We start from the raw sequence: 15,598 nt of genomic DNA on the forward strand, positions 1-15,598 counted from the left end.
TATTTACATTGTGTTCTCTTTCTGTCTCCCTCTTTTTCATTTTTTCCCCTCTGTTTCCCAGTTTTCTCTTGTTTTCTAATCTCTTGTGTTTCCTTCCCATGTTTGCCCTTGCATATTCCAAAACACTTTTACAACCATTTTGTCATTTGCCACTATGCTGTACTGAAACTCACTTCTTACTTCAGCAGTCTCACTTTTTCCCTTTGTGCTTGGTTACTTTCCTCTTTTTCTTTTGACGATTATTCATTTTTTCATTCTCTTCATTTTCACAATATTTCATCTCCTCATCTGGTCATTAGTGTTTTGACTATTTCTCAAGAGATTATGACTACCTGCTGATGGTCTCCCTGCATCTGCTTCCATGTAGTGTTAAGAAAAAAAATGAGTAAAATATAGGAACAAGGGTCAGGAATATTACTAAATGCTCTTCGTGTTTGTCTCCTTTTGCTTCTTTTTCCTGTCACCAAAACTTCTTAAGTCTTCTACTAGATAAAATTATAAACTTGAATTTTCTTGGATTTCATAGGACTTAATGTGAAAATGCCTCAGGAAGACTCATCATCATCTGCAGCTGCTGCTGCCTCTCAGAAACAAGAACAACTTAAAAACGGAAAGTTGATAGTTTTCTCTGTGGCTGCAGACCATCACAACAATGACTTCACTAAAGCCCCAACAACTCTGTCTAGTTTTGCCAGTAACATGCTTGGCACTGGCTCTGTCAAGAAGTTGGTAATCAAAAACTTTAAAGGTAACTTAATGATAATTTTTTTAAGATTTCAGTTTTAGCTTTTCATACCCTGTTGCTGCTTTTTTACTTTAAATTCAGAGAGATACAGTTAATATTTTTCGAGGTAGTTAATTTTTACAAGATTAGGAACATTGATTTTACACTCTGAAGACCTGAATCCTGGCCCCAGTTTAACCATGGAGTGACTCGAGACCTTTGGAAAATTACTCCACTCTTCAGTACTTTGTTTCTCTCTAAAGTACATTTATGCCCTCCCTTACTGTTTGAAATACTCTAGGTTGCCACACCGTTGTAGAATACATTCTCTTCCATCTTTTTAGTGAGTGGATCTGTAATATTACTGAGAAAAGTTCTTACATGGGGAGTCCAAAGGCAACAATTTAAATTTTTAATAAGTTACAGAACAGGTGGTAAAAAATTGTGCATTTGGACATAAACAGTGAAACCATAATAAGATCCTTTATTAGGAGTAGATTTTAAATTTTGAAGAGATATTAATATAAAAATTAAAACTCATGATAATCATTGGTTTTTCATACAATTTTTATAGAATTAGCGTAATTTTTCATATAATATTTTCATATCGAATTCATAAAACAGAATCCTTACATGGTATTTTGGCATTTTATAAACCAATGTTTTTGGTATCTTGTCAAGATTCTCATTTTTTAGTTTACAGGTTTTAAAGGGCATATTCCAACCCCGTTGCCATCTTTAGTTGTCAAGAAAAAAATTAACTTTTTAAAATTTTAATTAATATTATTTAAAAACTTTTGAATTCAGTTATTTTCTGCTCAAAAAATAGTTTTGTAAGTAAATATCAAACAATCCAAAATTTATGAATAAGACCTCAAATTTTCTAGAACTTTTCAAAAGTAAATGTTTGTAACATTTTGCCCCTTGGTGTTTTGCTTTTTACCTTTTCGCCTTATCCAGAACCTAGTGCATGCTAGATTTATTATGCAGAAGTTTGACTTTAGATTGTTGAAGTTTCAAAAAGCAATCTTACTTTAGTGGCCAAGTAAGATTTCAAATAGCATGAATTATTTGAATTCATGTTATACTCATGCATTGTTGCATAGATTGAAAAATTTACTTTTTCCAATCTTTTTTGGTATATTTCAGCATTAGGGTGAATTTAAGGAACTGAAATGCTTTGGTCTGTGCATATGTTTTTCATTGTTTTAGTCAATATTACTAATTTGATCTGGGTTCTCATACTCAGGGCAGAGCTATATCAAGTATCTCTTAAAGTTATTTAAATAATTTTGACTGTTTTTTAAGTTTATTTGTTTTAAGACAGAGAGCACAAGCAGGGAAGGGGCAGAAAGAGAGGGAGAGGGAGAATCCCAAGCAGACTTCCCACTATCAGCACAGAACCTGACACAGGACTCGAATTCATGAAGCATGAAATCATGACCTGGGCCAAAATCAAGAGTTGGAAGCGTAACCAAGTGACCCACCCAGTTGCCTCTACAAATTTAATACTCCTACGTAAAGGATATACAACATTTGCGGTTCTGTCTCATGTATTAAAATACTACAAATAAACTTAGAAAATATTCTGTTTTAGTGGGATGGAATATTGAAATAGTTCTGTAGATCATCATCATCCGATATCTGACTTTCAGGTGTTTTTGCTAACTTTTTTATATAAACTAGATTTGAAGCAACACTCATATTCCTTTTTCCGTGACATAATTAATAATGCTTTTCAGATTTTTAAAATAACTCATTTATTTCAGGGTAAAGTTTGTATTAAATTCTGCATAGAAGGAATGGTTACCATCTTGGATAATAGTAAATTTTTTTGAGAGAGAGAGAGTGAATGTGGTACAAAGAAAAATAAACTTAATATTATATATATATACACATATATATATATATGTAATTATAATTATATAATATATATTATATATAACATAACTTTGTGTATTTTATATATAAACCCTAATATATATGTTAATATATATTATATATAATGACTAATATAATCATATTAATTATATTAATTATATTATATTAAACATAGTGTAAATTTAGTTATATATAATTATTAATGGATATTAATAACTAATATATAATATATATTATATATAATGTAATTTTATATATATTATATATTGGCCTATATAGTTTCCCTTCCGAAGGGCCCACATCTTGGTTTTGATTGTTTTCTACCTCAGTTAATTTGTGCTTAATTTTGTATTATTTTTCTTCTTATTTTAGATTCACTTTATCTTTGCCAGCTTCTTAAGTATAACCTTATCATTTATTTGCAAGATTATTTTTGTTTAGTAATTTAAACATAAAAGTTTCTTGTTTTTTGTTGAGACTTTCTTTTACAAATTTTGTGCTGATATTTTTACTGAGGAGAAATTCACAAAGAATAAATTGGACGTTAACTTTTAAAGTATACAGTTGTACACTTAGCACTTGACGGTATTATGTAACTACTGCCTCAGTTTAATTGTGAAATATTTTAATAGGTAGAAAATGAAAACCTATGTTCACAAGCATTATGATCTCTCTGCCCCATTCCTTTTCCTTTCATTTCTGTCCTCTCTCTACGAGGCAGTCAGCTCTCTGATTTCTGTCTTTATAGATTTGCCTCTTCTGGATGTTTCATTCTATAATCTTTTTTGTGCCTGGCTGAGTTCAGTTAGCATAGTGTTTTTGAAGTTCATTCAGGTTGTAGTATGTGTGAATGCTTCATTTTTATGGCTTAAATAAAATCCTATCATATGGATGTACATAGTGCCATGAACATTTATATACACTATTTTGTATGAATACCTGTTTTTAATTCTTTTGGATATACACTAGGAAGGGAATTGTGGGGTCATATGGTAATTTTATGGTTAATGGAAGAACTGCTAAATTTTCCACATTCTCCATACAATTTTATGTTCCTACCAGAGAAGTATAAGCGTTCTAGTTTTTCCACATCCTCTAAAAAACTTGTTATATCCTTCCTATTAAGTATAAAGTCGTATGTCATGATTTTGACTTGTATTAATCTATTACTATGTTGGGCAGCCTTTCATGGGTTACTTGGCCGTTTGTATATGTTCTTGAAAGTATCTGTTCAAATCTGCTGCCTAGTTATTAATTGGTTGATATTCTTTTTTGTGGATGAATTGCAACAGTTTTTTTTTTTTTTATTCTGGATGCTTCATGTTTACCAGTTATTAGGAAATATTTTATTGTATCCTGATGGTTGTGTTTTGCTTTCTTTATTCCTTACCTTTGATCCACAAAAATTTCACATTTTAACTTAATGAACCCCAATACATTATCTTCTGTCACTTATGTTTTGGTGTCATGTGTGAATTTACTGCAAGGTCCAAGGTCACGAAGATTTATCCCTTTGTTTCTTACTAAAAGTTTTATAGATTTTGCTTTCGTATTTACATTTATGTCTTTGATCCATTTTGAATTGTGTTTTGATTATGACACTGACTTCGTTCTTTCATATGTGGGTATCTTGTCGTAGTACCATTTGCTGAAGTGACTATTCTTAACCCACTGAATGGCCTCAACAAGCTTTGTTTAAAATAAATTCATTATATTATAAATGTGTGAGGATATGTTACATGTTCTAGTATTTTGACATTGTCTCCCAAACAGTTAATGCTATAAACTTTCATTTATTTATTAGATAAACCCCTGCCACTGGAAAACTACACTGAAGAAACATGGCAAAAGTTAAAAGAAGCTGTACAGGCTATCCAGAATAGTATCTCTGTTAAGTACAGCTTGGAGGAACTCTATCAGGTGTGTGTTACTTTTGGATACAGGTATTCACTAATCATAATGGAATCAGGGTTTATAGTAATAATTGAATTATAATTCCTTGGATAATTTTTATCATCATGCATCGTAATCATGGGATCTACCAAGATTACAATCATGCAGTACACTTTGTGTATTTATGTTTGATTGATTTACTTAGTTACAATTATGTTGTGTATAATTTTGTACTTTTATGCATATATTCTTATTGTTCAGGGTATTTTATTTTATTTTATTAATTTTTAAATTTTAAATATAATTTATGATTAAGTTGGCTAACCCACAGTGGATGCAGTGTGCTCTTGGTTTTGGGGGTAGGTTCCTGTGATTCATTGCTTACGTACAGCACCCAGTGCTCATCCCAAAAAGTGCCCTCCTCAGTGCCCAATAACCCATTTTCCCCTCTCCCCTAGTGCCCCAATAAACCCTAGGTTTGTTCTCTGTATTTAAGAGAGTGTGTAACTATTTTTTCCCCTACCCTTACCCCATGGTCTTCTGTTTAGTTTCTCAAGATCCACACATGAGTGAAAACATATATATATGTCTCTTTCTCTTATTGACTTGCTTCACTTGGCATAATACCCTCCAGTTTGACTTGCTGCACTTTGCATAGTACCCTCCAGCCCCATCCACATTGCTGCAAATGGAAGGATTTCATTCTTTCTCATTGCCAACAAATATACGTGTGTGTGTGTGTGTGTGTGTGTGTGTGCGCGCGCGTGCGCACACGCGCGCGCACGTGCATGTGTTATGTATATTATATATGTTATTAGTATATTAATAATACTAATTTTATTATTATATTACATATTATTATATTACTATATAATATAACCTTTTATATATAATTTGTATTATATTATATTATCCATTTATCAGTTGATGGACGTTTAGGCCCTTTCCATAGTTTGGCTATTGTTGAAATTGGTGCTACAAACATTGGGGTACATGTGCCCCTGTGAATCAGCACTCCTGTATCCTTTGAATAAACTCCTAATCGTGCTATTGGTGGGTCATAGTGTAGTAGTATTTTTAATTCTTTGAGAAACCACCACGTTGTTTTCCAGAGCAGCTGCACCAGTTTGCATTCCCACCAACAGTGCAAGAGGGTTCTTGTTTCTCCACATCCTCGCCAGCATCTGTAGTTTCCTGAGTTGCTGATTTTAGCCTCTGTGACTGGTATGAGGTGGTATCTCACTGTGGTTTTGATTTGTATCTAGCTGATGATGAGCGATGTTGAGCATCTTTTCATGTGTCTGTTGGCCACCTGGATGTCTTCTTTGGAAAAGCGTCTATTCATTCATTCTACTCAATTCTCCAGATTACTTGTTTTTCACATGTTGAGTTTGCTAAGTTCTTTATAGGTTTTGGTTACTAACGCTTTATCCAGTATGTCGTTTGCAAATATCTTTTCCCTTTCTGTTGGTTGCCTTTTAGTTTTGTTGTTTCCTTTGCAGTGCAGAAACTTTTTATCTTCATGAGGTCTTGATAGTTCAGTTTTGCTTTTAATTCCCTTGCCAAGAGATACAGGAGTGCTGAGACATAGGGGCACTTGTACCCCAATGTTTATAGCAGGACTTTCAACAATAGCCAAATTATGGAAAGAGCCTAAATGTCCATCAATTGATGACTGGATAAAGAAATTTTGGTTTATATACACAATGCAATACTACATGGCAATGAGAAAGAATGGAATATGGCCTTTTGTAGCAACGTGGATGCAACTGGAGAGTGTTGCTCCTCTTGGCTTGTTGTTCCTCCCTTGGCTTTGGAGACCTGTTGAGCATCTGAGGTCAACGAGGTTGTTGCCTGTTTTCTCCTCTAGGATTTTGATGGTTTCCTGTCTCACAGTTGGGTTTTTCATCCATTCTGAGTTGTTGTTGTTGTTTTTTTTAATGTATGGTGTAAGAAAGTGGTCCAGTTTCATTCTTCTGCATGTTGCTGGCCAGTTCTTCCACCGCCATTTGCTAAAGAGACTGTCTTTTTTCCAGGGGATACCCTTTCCTGTTTTGTCAGAAATTAGTTGGCTATACATTTCTGGGTCCAATTCTAGGTTCTCTGTTCTATTCCAGTGGTCTGTGTGTGTGTTTTTGTGCCAGTACCATACTGTCTTGATGTAGTAAATGCTGAAGTCTAGGATTGTGATGCCTCCTGCTTTGGTTTTCTTTTTCAACATTACTCTGGCTGTTTGGGGTCTTTTGTGGTTCCATACACATGTTGGGATTGGCTGTGCTAGCTTTGAGAAGAATGCCAGTGCAATTTTGGATGAGGTTACATTAAACATGTAGATTGATTAGGGTAGTATTGACATTTTGACAATATTTATTCTTCCAGTCCATAAGCGTGAAATGTTTTTCCATTTCTTTGTGTCTTCTTCACTTTCCTTCACAAGTCTTCTATAGTTTTCAGCATACACATCTTTGTAGACTACATCTTTGTATAGACTATCTTTGAGTAGACTACGTCTTTGGTTAGGTTTATTCCTGGCTATTTTATGATTCTTGGTGCAATTGTAAATGGGATTGATTTCTTGATTTCTCTTTCTTTTGCTTCACGATTGGTGTATAGAAATGCAACTGATTTCTGTACATTGATTTTGTGTCCTGTGACTTTGCTGGATTAATGTATCAGTTCAAGCAACTTTTTGGTGGAGACTTTCAGGTTTTCCATGTTAGAGTATTATGCCATCTGTGAAAAGTGAGTTTGACTGACTCTTTGACAATTTTTATGCCTTTCATTTCATTTTGTTGTCTGATTGCTGATGCTAGCACTTTCAGCACAATGTTAAACAACAGTGGTGAGAGTGGACATCCCTGTCATGTTCCTGATCTCAGGGGGAAAGCTATGTTTTTCCCCACTGAGGATGGTACTGGCTGTGAGGTTTTCTTATATGGCTTTTATGATGTTCCATTGTTCAAGTTATTTTAGTTAAATGTAATTTAGCCTGGTCCTGTACATGTTTTTTCTTAGTTTAAAAAGAACCTAGGCATGCTTATGTAGCTCTGACAATTAAGCCTCCAAAAGGCTCTATTACTGAAATGTAGCATACTTTTTCTTTATTAAATGTGCCTTTGGTCATAAAGTTTTGGTTAGACTCTAGAACTCTTATAATGTTGATTCTGAACATTCTTGCCAGATGAATTCTTTGTTTTATGAGGAGTGAGAGCTTTGCACTATTGGTGACTTCACTGCAGTGGTCAGTAGGGTGTATTTTAATATAAACAAATGGTTTGTTTTATTGTTTGTTATAGGAATTGAAAGTCACACTTAATAAGATTGTGTTTCATTGTATTGTACACATTTTTAAAATGTATTTTCTAATTTTAAAATTTTAAAGAAAGATTGTAATCTTTTAAAAATTCTGAAAATTAAGACGTGGTTTAACGTATGGTTTGAACAGCTAATTTCAGAGAATTATTTTTAAATTAAAGAAAGCTGATTACTATGAATGTCTTGGTGCTTAGAATTACTCATAAAGAATGGGTTTGTACATACTGATTGAGATGGAAGACTTTAAATTCATTTTCTTAGGGTTCAGATACTGCAAATTTTGAAATAGCTTTTCATCATTTAATAGTCATGAATATATTCATGACATTCCTATTCACTTATTAATTCATATAAAATAAGTTCACAATCAGTGGTCCGTATATAATCAACAGTTGTAGACAAAGTAACTTTATTTTGCATTTTTTCAACTTAAGCACAAAAATTTCATTTTTTCAGAGTGTTGAAAACCTTTGCTCCTACAATTTATCTGCAAACTTGTATAAACAGTTGAAGCAGCTTTGTGAACACCACCTCAAAGCACAAATTCATCAATTCAGAGAGTATCCTTTTTTTTCCTCTTTGAGTTGTTTCCTGTCTTTTGTCAAATTTTCCATGTCAGTATCTATCAAGTGGAATAATTTACTTGGTATATGGGATTAATGTTATTTTTGTTCTCTTTGTGTTCTGTTTAAGACAGACATCCTTGGACCTGAGGTTATCATTAAGCAGTTTTAAATACTGTCTTTTAGAAGTCATATCTTCCGTTTGCAGAATGTGTGTTAATGTTAGAATATAAAGTTTTTCTTAACATTACCTCATGGATTCTGTGGATAATGGCCCTTTTCTAAAGAAAATGGATAAATGCTGGCAAAATCATAGCAGACAAATAGTAGAGTATAGAAATTATATTTTTAGTTCAGAGAATTATCATGGAATGTGTTAAATGGTTCTGTAAATGAAAAACTTCAAACTGTAGTTAGCCCATACTTTATTTAAAAGCTTCTGGAAGTACTTTTATGGTAGACCAAAATTTTCAGTTCTTTAACGTTTTAATTTTAATTTATTTATTCGCTTACAATTAGGTGTTTTTTTCCAAACAGATAATTATACTTTAGATGTAATTGAGTTTAACATTAATAGGAGCTTAAACAAGAGGCACAAAATGTATGTCAGATTTAGTCTTACTAAATAGTGTGTGAAATTAGTAATTTATCATCTGAGTTTTGAATATATGGAGGAATGTGTAGTAGAGCTATAACAAAGCTATACTAAATAAGATAGATAAACCTGTAAATGCTTCAACACAAAATATGTCTATATTTTGAAAATGAAAATATGTAAATTGTGTTTGCTTTTCTATTTGGCAGAATAAAGCATAAGGTAATATGATATGTTGATACTATTATTAGATTTAAAAGTTTATTTAAGGTATAAAAACAAAACTGCAGTGAGTTTAAATCTTCACTAATGGAAAACATTTCTCTCAGTTTCATATGTAAAGAATAAAAACTAGAATAGACTAAACAGTTCAATAAAATGGTGATACTGAAGAGTTTATATTTTTAAAATATAAAAGGAGGTCCCCACATGAATCATGACATGAAAGTATTTATCTAATTGGTTTTAATGAATTGCCAAGCATATTGGCTGATTTAGTTCTTTGTATTTGGAGTTGTTATTCTCACTCATTCGGACAATAAGATGTGTCCTAAGTCATTGATGGCTCCCACATCCCATCTTTCTAGTTTTCTTTGTTTAAAAAAGTAATTGTGGGTCTTGGTTAAAAATGAGGGCTGTAATCCATACAAATACCAATTTCTTTTAACCTCCCCAAAAGTGTTAACATGGCAAAATTCTCTCAACAGCATAATAACCCCTTCCCACAACATTTCCAGATGTCCTCTGTAGTGTTAAAAGAGGAATCAGCAAAAGAGGTGCCATAAATGTTTTAAGTTAGAAGCAAAAAAAAGTAGACATTTTCTAAAAACAGTGTATTTATGGCTACAGTTGTTGCTGATGTTAATTGTACAAGCATATTTTAAATCCTACACAGTTGATTACACCATTTATAATGATGGTGAACTTGCCACAAAATTAAGTGTGTGTGAAATAATATGCCATGCATGTTGATTATTCCATGCAATATGTAAAAATCATTCTGAAAAATATTTCCTGGAAAATTCTTACTCTTTTAAGATGTAGTTCAAAGGTTATCATTTCTTTCATGCTTTCTAGGCTATTCCACTCTGGCTTTTATTCCACCCTAGTTTTCTTTTGCTTCTCATTTGCTTTCTCCCATCTCTTTGTATTATAGCACTTAAAAGCATGTTTGTAATATAGCACTTAAAAGGTGTGTTTAAAGCATTAATGCTCTATTTCCTTTTGTAGATTATGAATTCTTTACCAAGTTTTTTGGTATAATAGAGTCATCACATTGTGCAAGTTTAAGATGTACAGTGTGATGATTTGGTAACGTCTGTATACTGCAAAATGATTACTACGGTAGAATTAGCTAATACCTCAATTACCACTTTTCATCATTACCATTAACTTTTTGTGGTGATAACAGTTAAGTATCTGTTCTATTAGCAACTGCCAAGTATCTTTCCAGCACATATGGTGATTAACTTCATCACCATGCTTACATTGGATCTCCAAAATTTATTCATATTACAAGTGAAAGTTCATGCCCTTTGGTAATTTATTTTAAAATTTAAATGATTAAAACCTTATTTCTTTACAAATTAATTACATTTTCATTAATATATTAGTATAACTTGAATTTAATACCTAAAGTTTTGTCAGTTTAATTTTTTAGTACGGTAAGTATTAGCAGATACTTACACTGGTGATAATTCTTTGCTTTCATCAGTACTTTTTAAAAATATGAAGGGGACTTGAGACAATAATGTGTGAGAACTGCTCTTCTTATATATGCTCACATCGCAGTTAATTTGTACATAGCCAGTATATTCATAATAAAGAAGTTTGTACATAACCAGTATATTCATTATAAAGAATTCTCTTCCTGCTGTGTGTGTTTTTAAATAAAAGCGGTGAAATGTTATATTTGTACCCGGCCTTGGTCTTCGTAAGTATTGCTGTTAATTTTCCATATTTCCTCTTCTTTTATGGTACAGCTCTGTCTTATATTTTCAGTCTGCTGAAAATGTATATGTAGGTGTTTTTCAAAGATGTGTTGAGCAGACTATACTTACCACTAATATTCATATATCGGCAGTTTTTACATAAAATAACCCATTAATAAATTTTCTTTATATATTTCTATTAATCTTTATTATTTAAGAACTAGCAGCGTAGAAAAGAGTGAAAAATTTGAAAGGTTATCTTTACCAGAGAAATAAATACATTATTGCCCATGTTTGATTGATAAGAATGTTATAAATTATGTGCTTTTCTTAAGAGTTAAGTTTTTATTTGATGGGATGATAATTTAACCAAAAAATCTTTGAGACGTAGTGTTTTACCTTTATTTTTTTATTTCTAACAGAGCATGATTAGGAACATTTTTCTGTTCCTAGATAGAACTTATGCGTTTCAAATTTTGATGTTGTCTTCAATTTGGTAAGATACAAATAATTACTTAAAACACTGTTACATGTGATTTATAATCACCTCCTTTATCTTCTGAGAGACAACACAATAAGAGAAAAATCATTTTCAAAATGTGTATTTCTTTGTATCCTAAAACTTTGACTTTTTTAAAATGATATTTGAGTACATGGTAACACAGTTTTAAGTGTTACTTTATAATTTACCTCAATTTAAAAACATGTCTTAATTAGGAAACATACTAGTTCTAGAATCTAATCTAGGACACTGAATCCCATTTGAAATACTTCGTTATAAAACACTAGAAGGTCACTAAGTTGATATTAATGTCGATATTATTCATACCATTGTGCTTATTATGAAGGCTAAAAATCTAGGGCCAGTTTAGAAGCTTTAGCGTCCTAAATTTTGCTTAATTTTTAAGAAATTACTGAATTATACATGTCATCCACTGTGCCTTATTTACACTGAAATCTTATTTAGTGATTTCAGACCATCAAAAAACAAAATAGAAATATTTATCCAACTGTAGATACAGTGAATTTAACATCAAGTTATATTTTGTTTCGACTGGGAAATGCATTATATACACAGAAGTGTAACTGATGGGGAAAATATAAGCCAAAATTTAGGCAGATTTTTTGTTTGTTTTAGGGATATGGGCCTTGAATTATTTAAATCATATATAATTTGTGATCAGAATGTTCGTAGCAGGACCATAGATGGAATTCTTGTGTTGATTGTGAAAGAAAGAAATGGCGAAACGGTTGATCGATGTCTTATTCAAAGGCTTGTAACTATGCTTTCTGATTTGCGGGTAAGTAATTCCTTAACTTTCATTAAATTGAAACTGATTTCTAATGTCATATCTTAAAGATAACTTTTAACTAAGTTTCTTTTATATATTCCATTATTAGATTTACCAAGAATCTTTTGAGAGTAAATTCTTAGAAGAAACAAGCAAGTTCTATGCAGCAGAGGGAAGGAAGCTAGTGCAAAAAAAAAAGAGGTATTTGAGATCAAGATGATAATTATAAATTCTTTCAATATCCATAGAAAAGATTATTAAAATGTAAAGAACCATGTTTCTTTATAATTCCTATAAATTTTGACAAACCTTTCTTCCTGACAATTTTTTATTCTTTTTTTTCTTTTTTGGTCAGTTATGCTAAAGATTTGTCTACTTTGTTGATCTTTTCAAAGAAGCAACTCTTGGTATGGTTAATTTTTTTTCTATTGTTTTTTTTTTTTTTTCATTTCTCTCTCATTAAATTCTATGCTAAATATTGTTTCTTCATTTGCTTTCGTTTTACTTTGTCTTTTTCCAGTGTCTTTAGATAGGAAGTAGGTTTTTTTTTAAAGTTTATTTTGTTTTGAGGTCTTTGTTTTTCTGATGTAATTATTTATAACCATAAATTTTCTTCTAAATAATGTGTTAGCTGCCATATTAAGTTTAGGTATGTTCTAGCCCCGTTTTCACCTATTTTAAGGTACTTTGTAGTTTCTCTTTGATTTCTTCATTGACACCTTGATTATTGAGAAATGTGTTGTCTAATTTCCACATATTTGTGACTTTCTCAAATTTTCTTATTTTCCCATGTTTCACTCCATTTTGATGAATGAGCACAGTTTTTATAATTTCATTCATTTAAAATTTATTTGCTTGTTTTGTGAATTGATGAGGTCTGTCTTGCAGAATATTCTGTGTGCACTTTGAGCAGAAGTGTATTCTGTTGTTGAGTGGAGTGTTCTATAAATACTTTTTCGTGTTTAGTGTTGTTAAAGTATTATGTTAACTTGCTGGTTTCTGTCTGAGTACTCTATCCATTATTTTGGATATAATATATGTCCTTTTATATATCATGTACATTCTGTATGTACTGTGCATCATAGATCTGTATGTAGTCAAGTCATCAGCTTTTGTTGAATTTTCAGTGTTTCTCTTCATTTATAACAGCCCTTTGCTTCATGTATTTTATATTTTTGTTTGGTTATATTAAATTTTCAAACCATGGATTCCAGTTACAAGCTGTAACCAGTTTAATAATTCTTGACATTCTGACTTGATAGAAACAAAATGACCATATAGCTGTGCCTTTCAAGGTTATGACACTAAATTGATTTAAAAGAGGAATGTTTTTGTTTGCTTGCTACAAAAACTTTGTAACTTTCGTTCTTTAAGTCCCATGATTCTTAAAATAGGAAGGTAAAAATTTTATTTTCAGATTCCTGGGTGTCTTTACCACATCAAGAAGCTCCTAGAAGGAGAAGTAGACAGAGTTAGAACCTACCTATGCCTTAACACACAGTAAGAATTACATATTTTGTATTTGTATATGTAATTTCTATATACCATATTTATATACACTTTGATTTTGCTTTACTTAGATCAGAAATTATCAGGGACACCTGGGCGGCTTAGTCAGTGAAGCATCTGACTTCACCTTGCCTCAGTTCATGTCTGTGCTGATAGCTCAGAGCATGGAGCCTGCTTTGGATTCTGTGTCTCCCTCTTTCTCTGCCCCTACCCTGATCGTGTGCATGCTTTCTCTCTCTCACTGTATCTCAAAAATAAATGTTAAAAAACTTTTAAGTTGTCGTATGATAGGATTAAATAATATAGTTCTTCACCTTTTTTGCTTAGTTCCTGCCTTTCTCCTTTCTTCATTTGTATCAAAAAGATGGGAAAGCCTGACAAATAAAAATTTCTTCGTAAGTTTATTTTTTAGTTTTTTGGATGAGTGGGAAACTTTAGAAAATTTGTTGTTGGTCTTGTTTAATTAGAGGTAAAATAGTAATTTTTATGTAAACTAGATGTTTATTATTATCACATAATTTTCTGTAGTTATGTAATGATAATTATAACTCTGAAATCAGAAGTTCATGCAATGAAATTCAGTCTCCTGAAGACCAGACTACAAATCTTATGGCACTCATACATGCATAACAATGTAAAACAGAAATCAGGACAGATGACAATAATATATGCAGCAGGGTTTTGGAAAACCGTTTTAACTCTCCATTAGGAGAATCTTGCAGTGATTCTAAACTCGTTTTTTTAAACAGGAAACAACTGGTCACTATGCTAGAAAAGCAGCTTCTAGGTGAACACTTATCAGCAGTTCTTCAGAAAGGTAAATGAGAATATGTATGTTTTGAGAAGGCATTATTAAAGAAAATAATTTTATTTTTTTACATTTTTAAATGATTTTAATTATTAATGCATTCTGTGTGTAAGTCTTCCTTTAAAATGATTGATAAAACCAGATACAATTTTTTTCTCATTCTCTCATTTGCCAAAGCAGTTTGTGTCATGTAGTATATTCAGGGTTTTTTTATAAGAATACTAAATGAGAGTTACACATATACCTTGAGATAGTAATGTGCTCAAGCTTTATTTTTGGCTGATGTTTTAAAAATAGTCTGTATTGTTACCTTTTTTTCTGGTGTTTTAAAATTTTAGATTGTAGGTTAGGGCTGTTGAGCACATGTTTTGCTTCTGGTATTTTCCCTTTTCTTCACGTAAAGGCAACATTTGTTCAACAAATTTGTGATGAGCTTTTGCTTCTTGGTGCAAAATAAATGGATTCAATACAGGACATAATTTTTTAGAAAACCTTATTAAATGAGTGCATGTAAACTAAAACCTAACGTTGAAAAGAAGTACATTATTGAAAGGAGAGTCTGTGTCTAGTGACCTCCCACGAGGAAAAGATTTAGGCATGATCATAAACAGGGAATCCTGGTGTTGCTGAAGTATACTTAACAAGGCTTTAGGGAATAGTGAATGTTAGTTTAAACTGGAGAGAGTAAGTGTAGTTGATCACATTGGCCTTTTGAAAAATTGGATTATATTCTAGATATGATTAAAATCTTCTTGAGCACAAAGAGCATGTAGGAGAATATTGTAGTAACTTTTTAGACAGATGGAGCCTTGATTTTATGGTTGAAGAAGGGAGAATGTCATATTAATTAAGGTAATTTTATTCTTGGGAAAGGACTTTTTCGTATGTTAATCCAGAGTATTCTATAATTTTAAGTTTTATTCCTGTCCACAGTATACATTTGGTTATTATTTTTCCTTATCACTTGAAGTGCCTTGTAAATAAATTAAATACATAAAATTTAACTATATTTTAATTTATCTTATTTCATCTCTTTCCATCTCATTTCATTCCATATCATTTAATCTCATTTCATTTCACTTGAAGA

General features: G+C 31.7%; 1 protein-coding gene across 1 annotated transcript in view; it reads left to right on the forward strand.

Annotated features, from left to right (window-relative positions):
- The first annotated feature begins 530 nt into the window (after positions 1-530).
- The window catches only part of LOC145715077 (cullin-4B-like), a 137,911-nt gene continuing 122,843 nt past the window's right edge, over positions 531-15,598 (forward strand). The window contains 9 exon segments of the mRNA XM_081794660.1: positions 531-748; positions 4,410-4,525; positions 8,270-8,373; positions 8,633-8,702; positions 11,325-11,398; positions 12,041-12,203; positions 12,304-12,395; positions 13,593-13,694; positions 14,453-14,520. Of these exon segments, the coding sequence (XP_081650786.1) occupies positions 541-748; positions 4,410-4,525; positions 8,270-8,373; positions 8,633-8,702; positions 11,325-11,398; positions 12,041-12,203; positions 12,304-12,395; positions 13,593-13,694; positions 14,453-14,520 (997 nt within the window). The 5' untranslated portion in view covers positions 531-540.

The sequence above is a fragment of the Panthera onca genome, chromosome Y, assembly GCF_046562875.1.
Source record: "Panthera onca isolate mPanOnc1 chromosome Y, mPanOnc1 haplotype 2, whole genome shotgun sequence".
NCBI classification, from domain to species: domain Eukaryota; kingdom Metazoa; phylum Chordata; class Mammalia; order Carnivora; family Felidae; genus Panthera; species Panthera onca.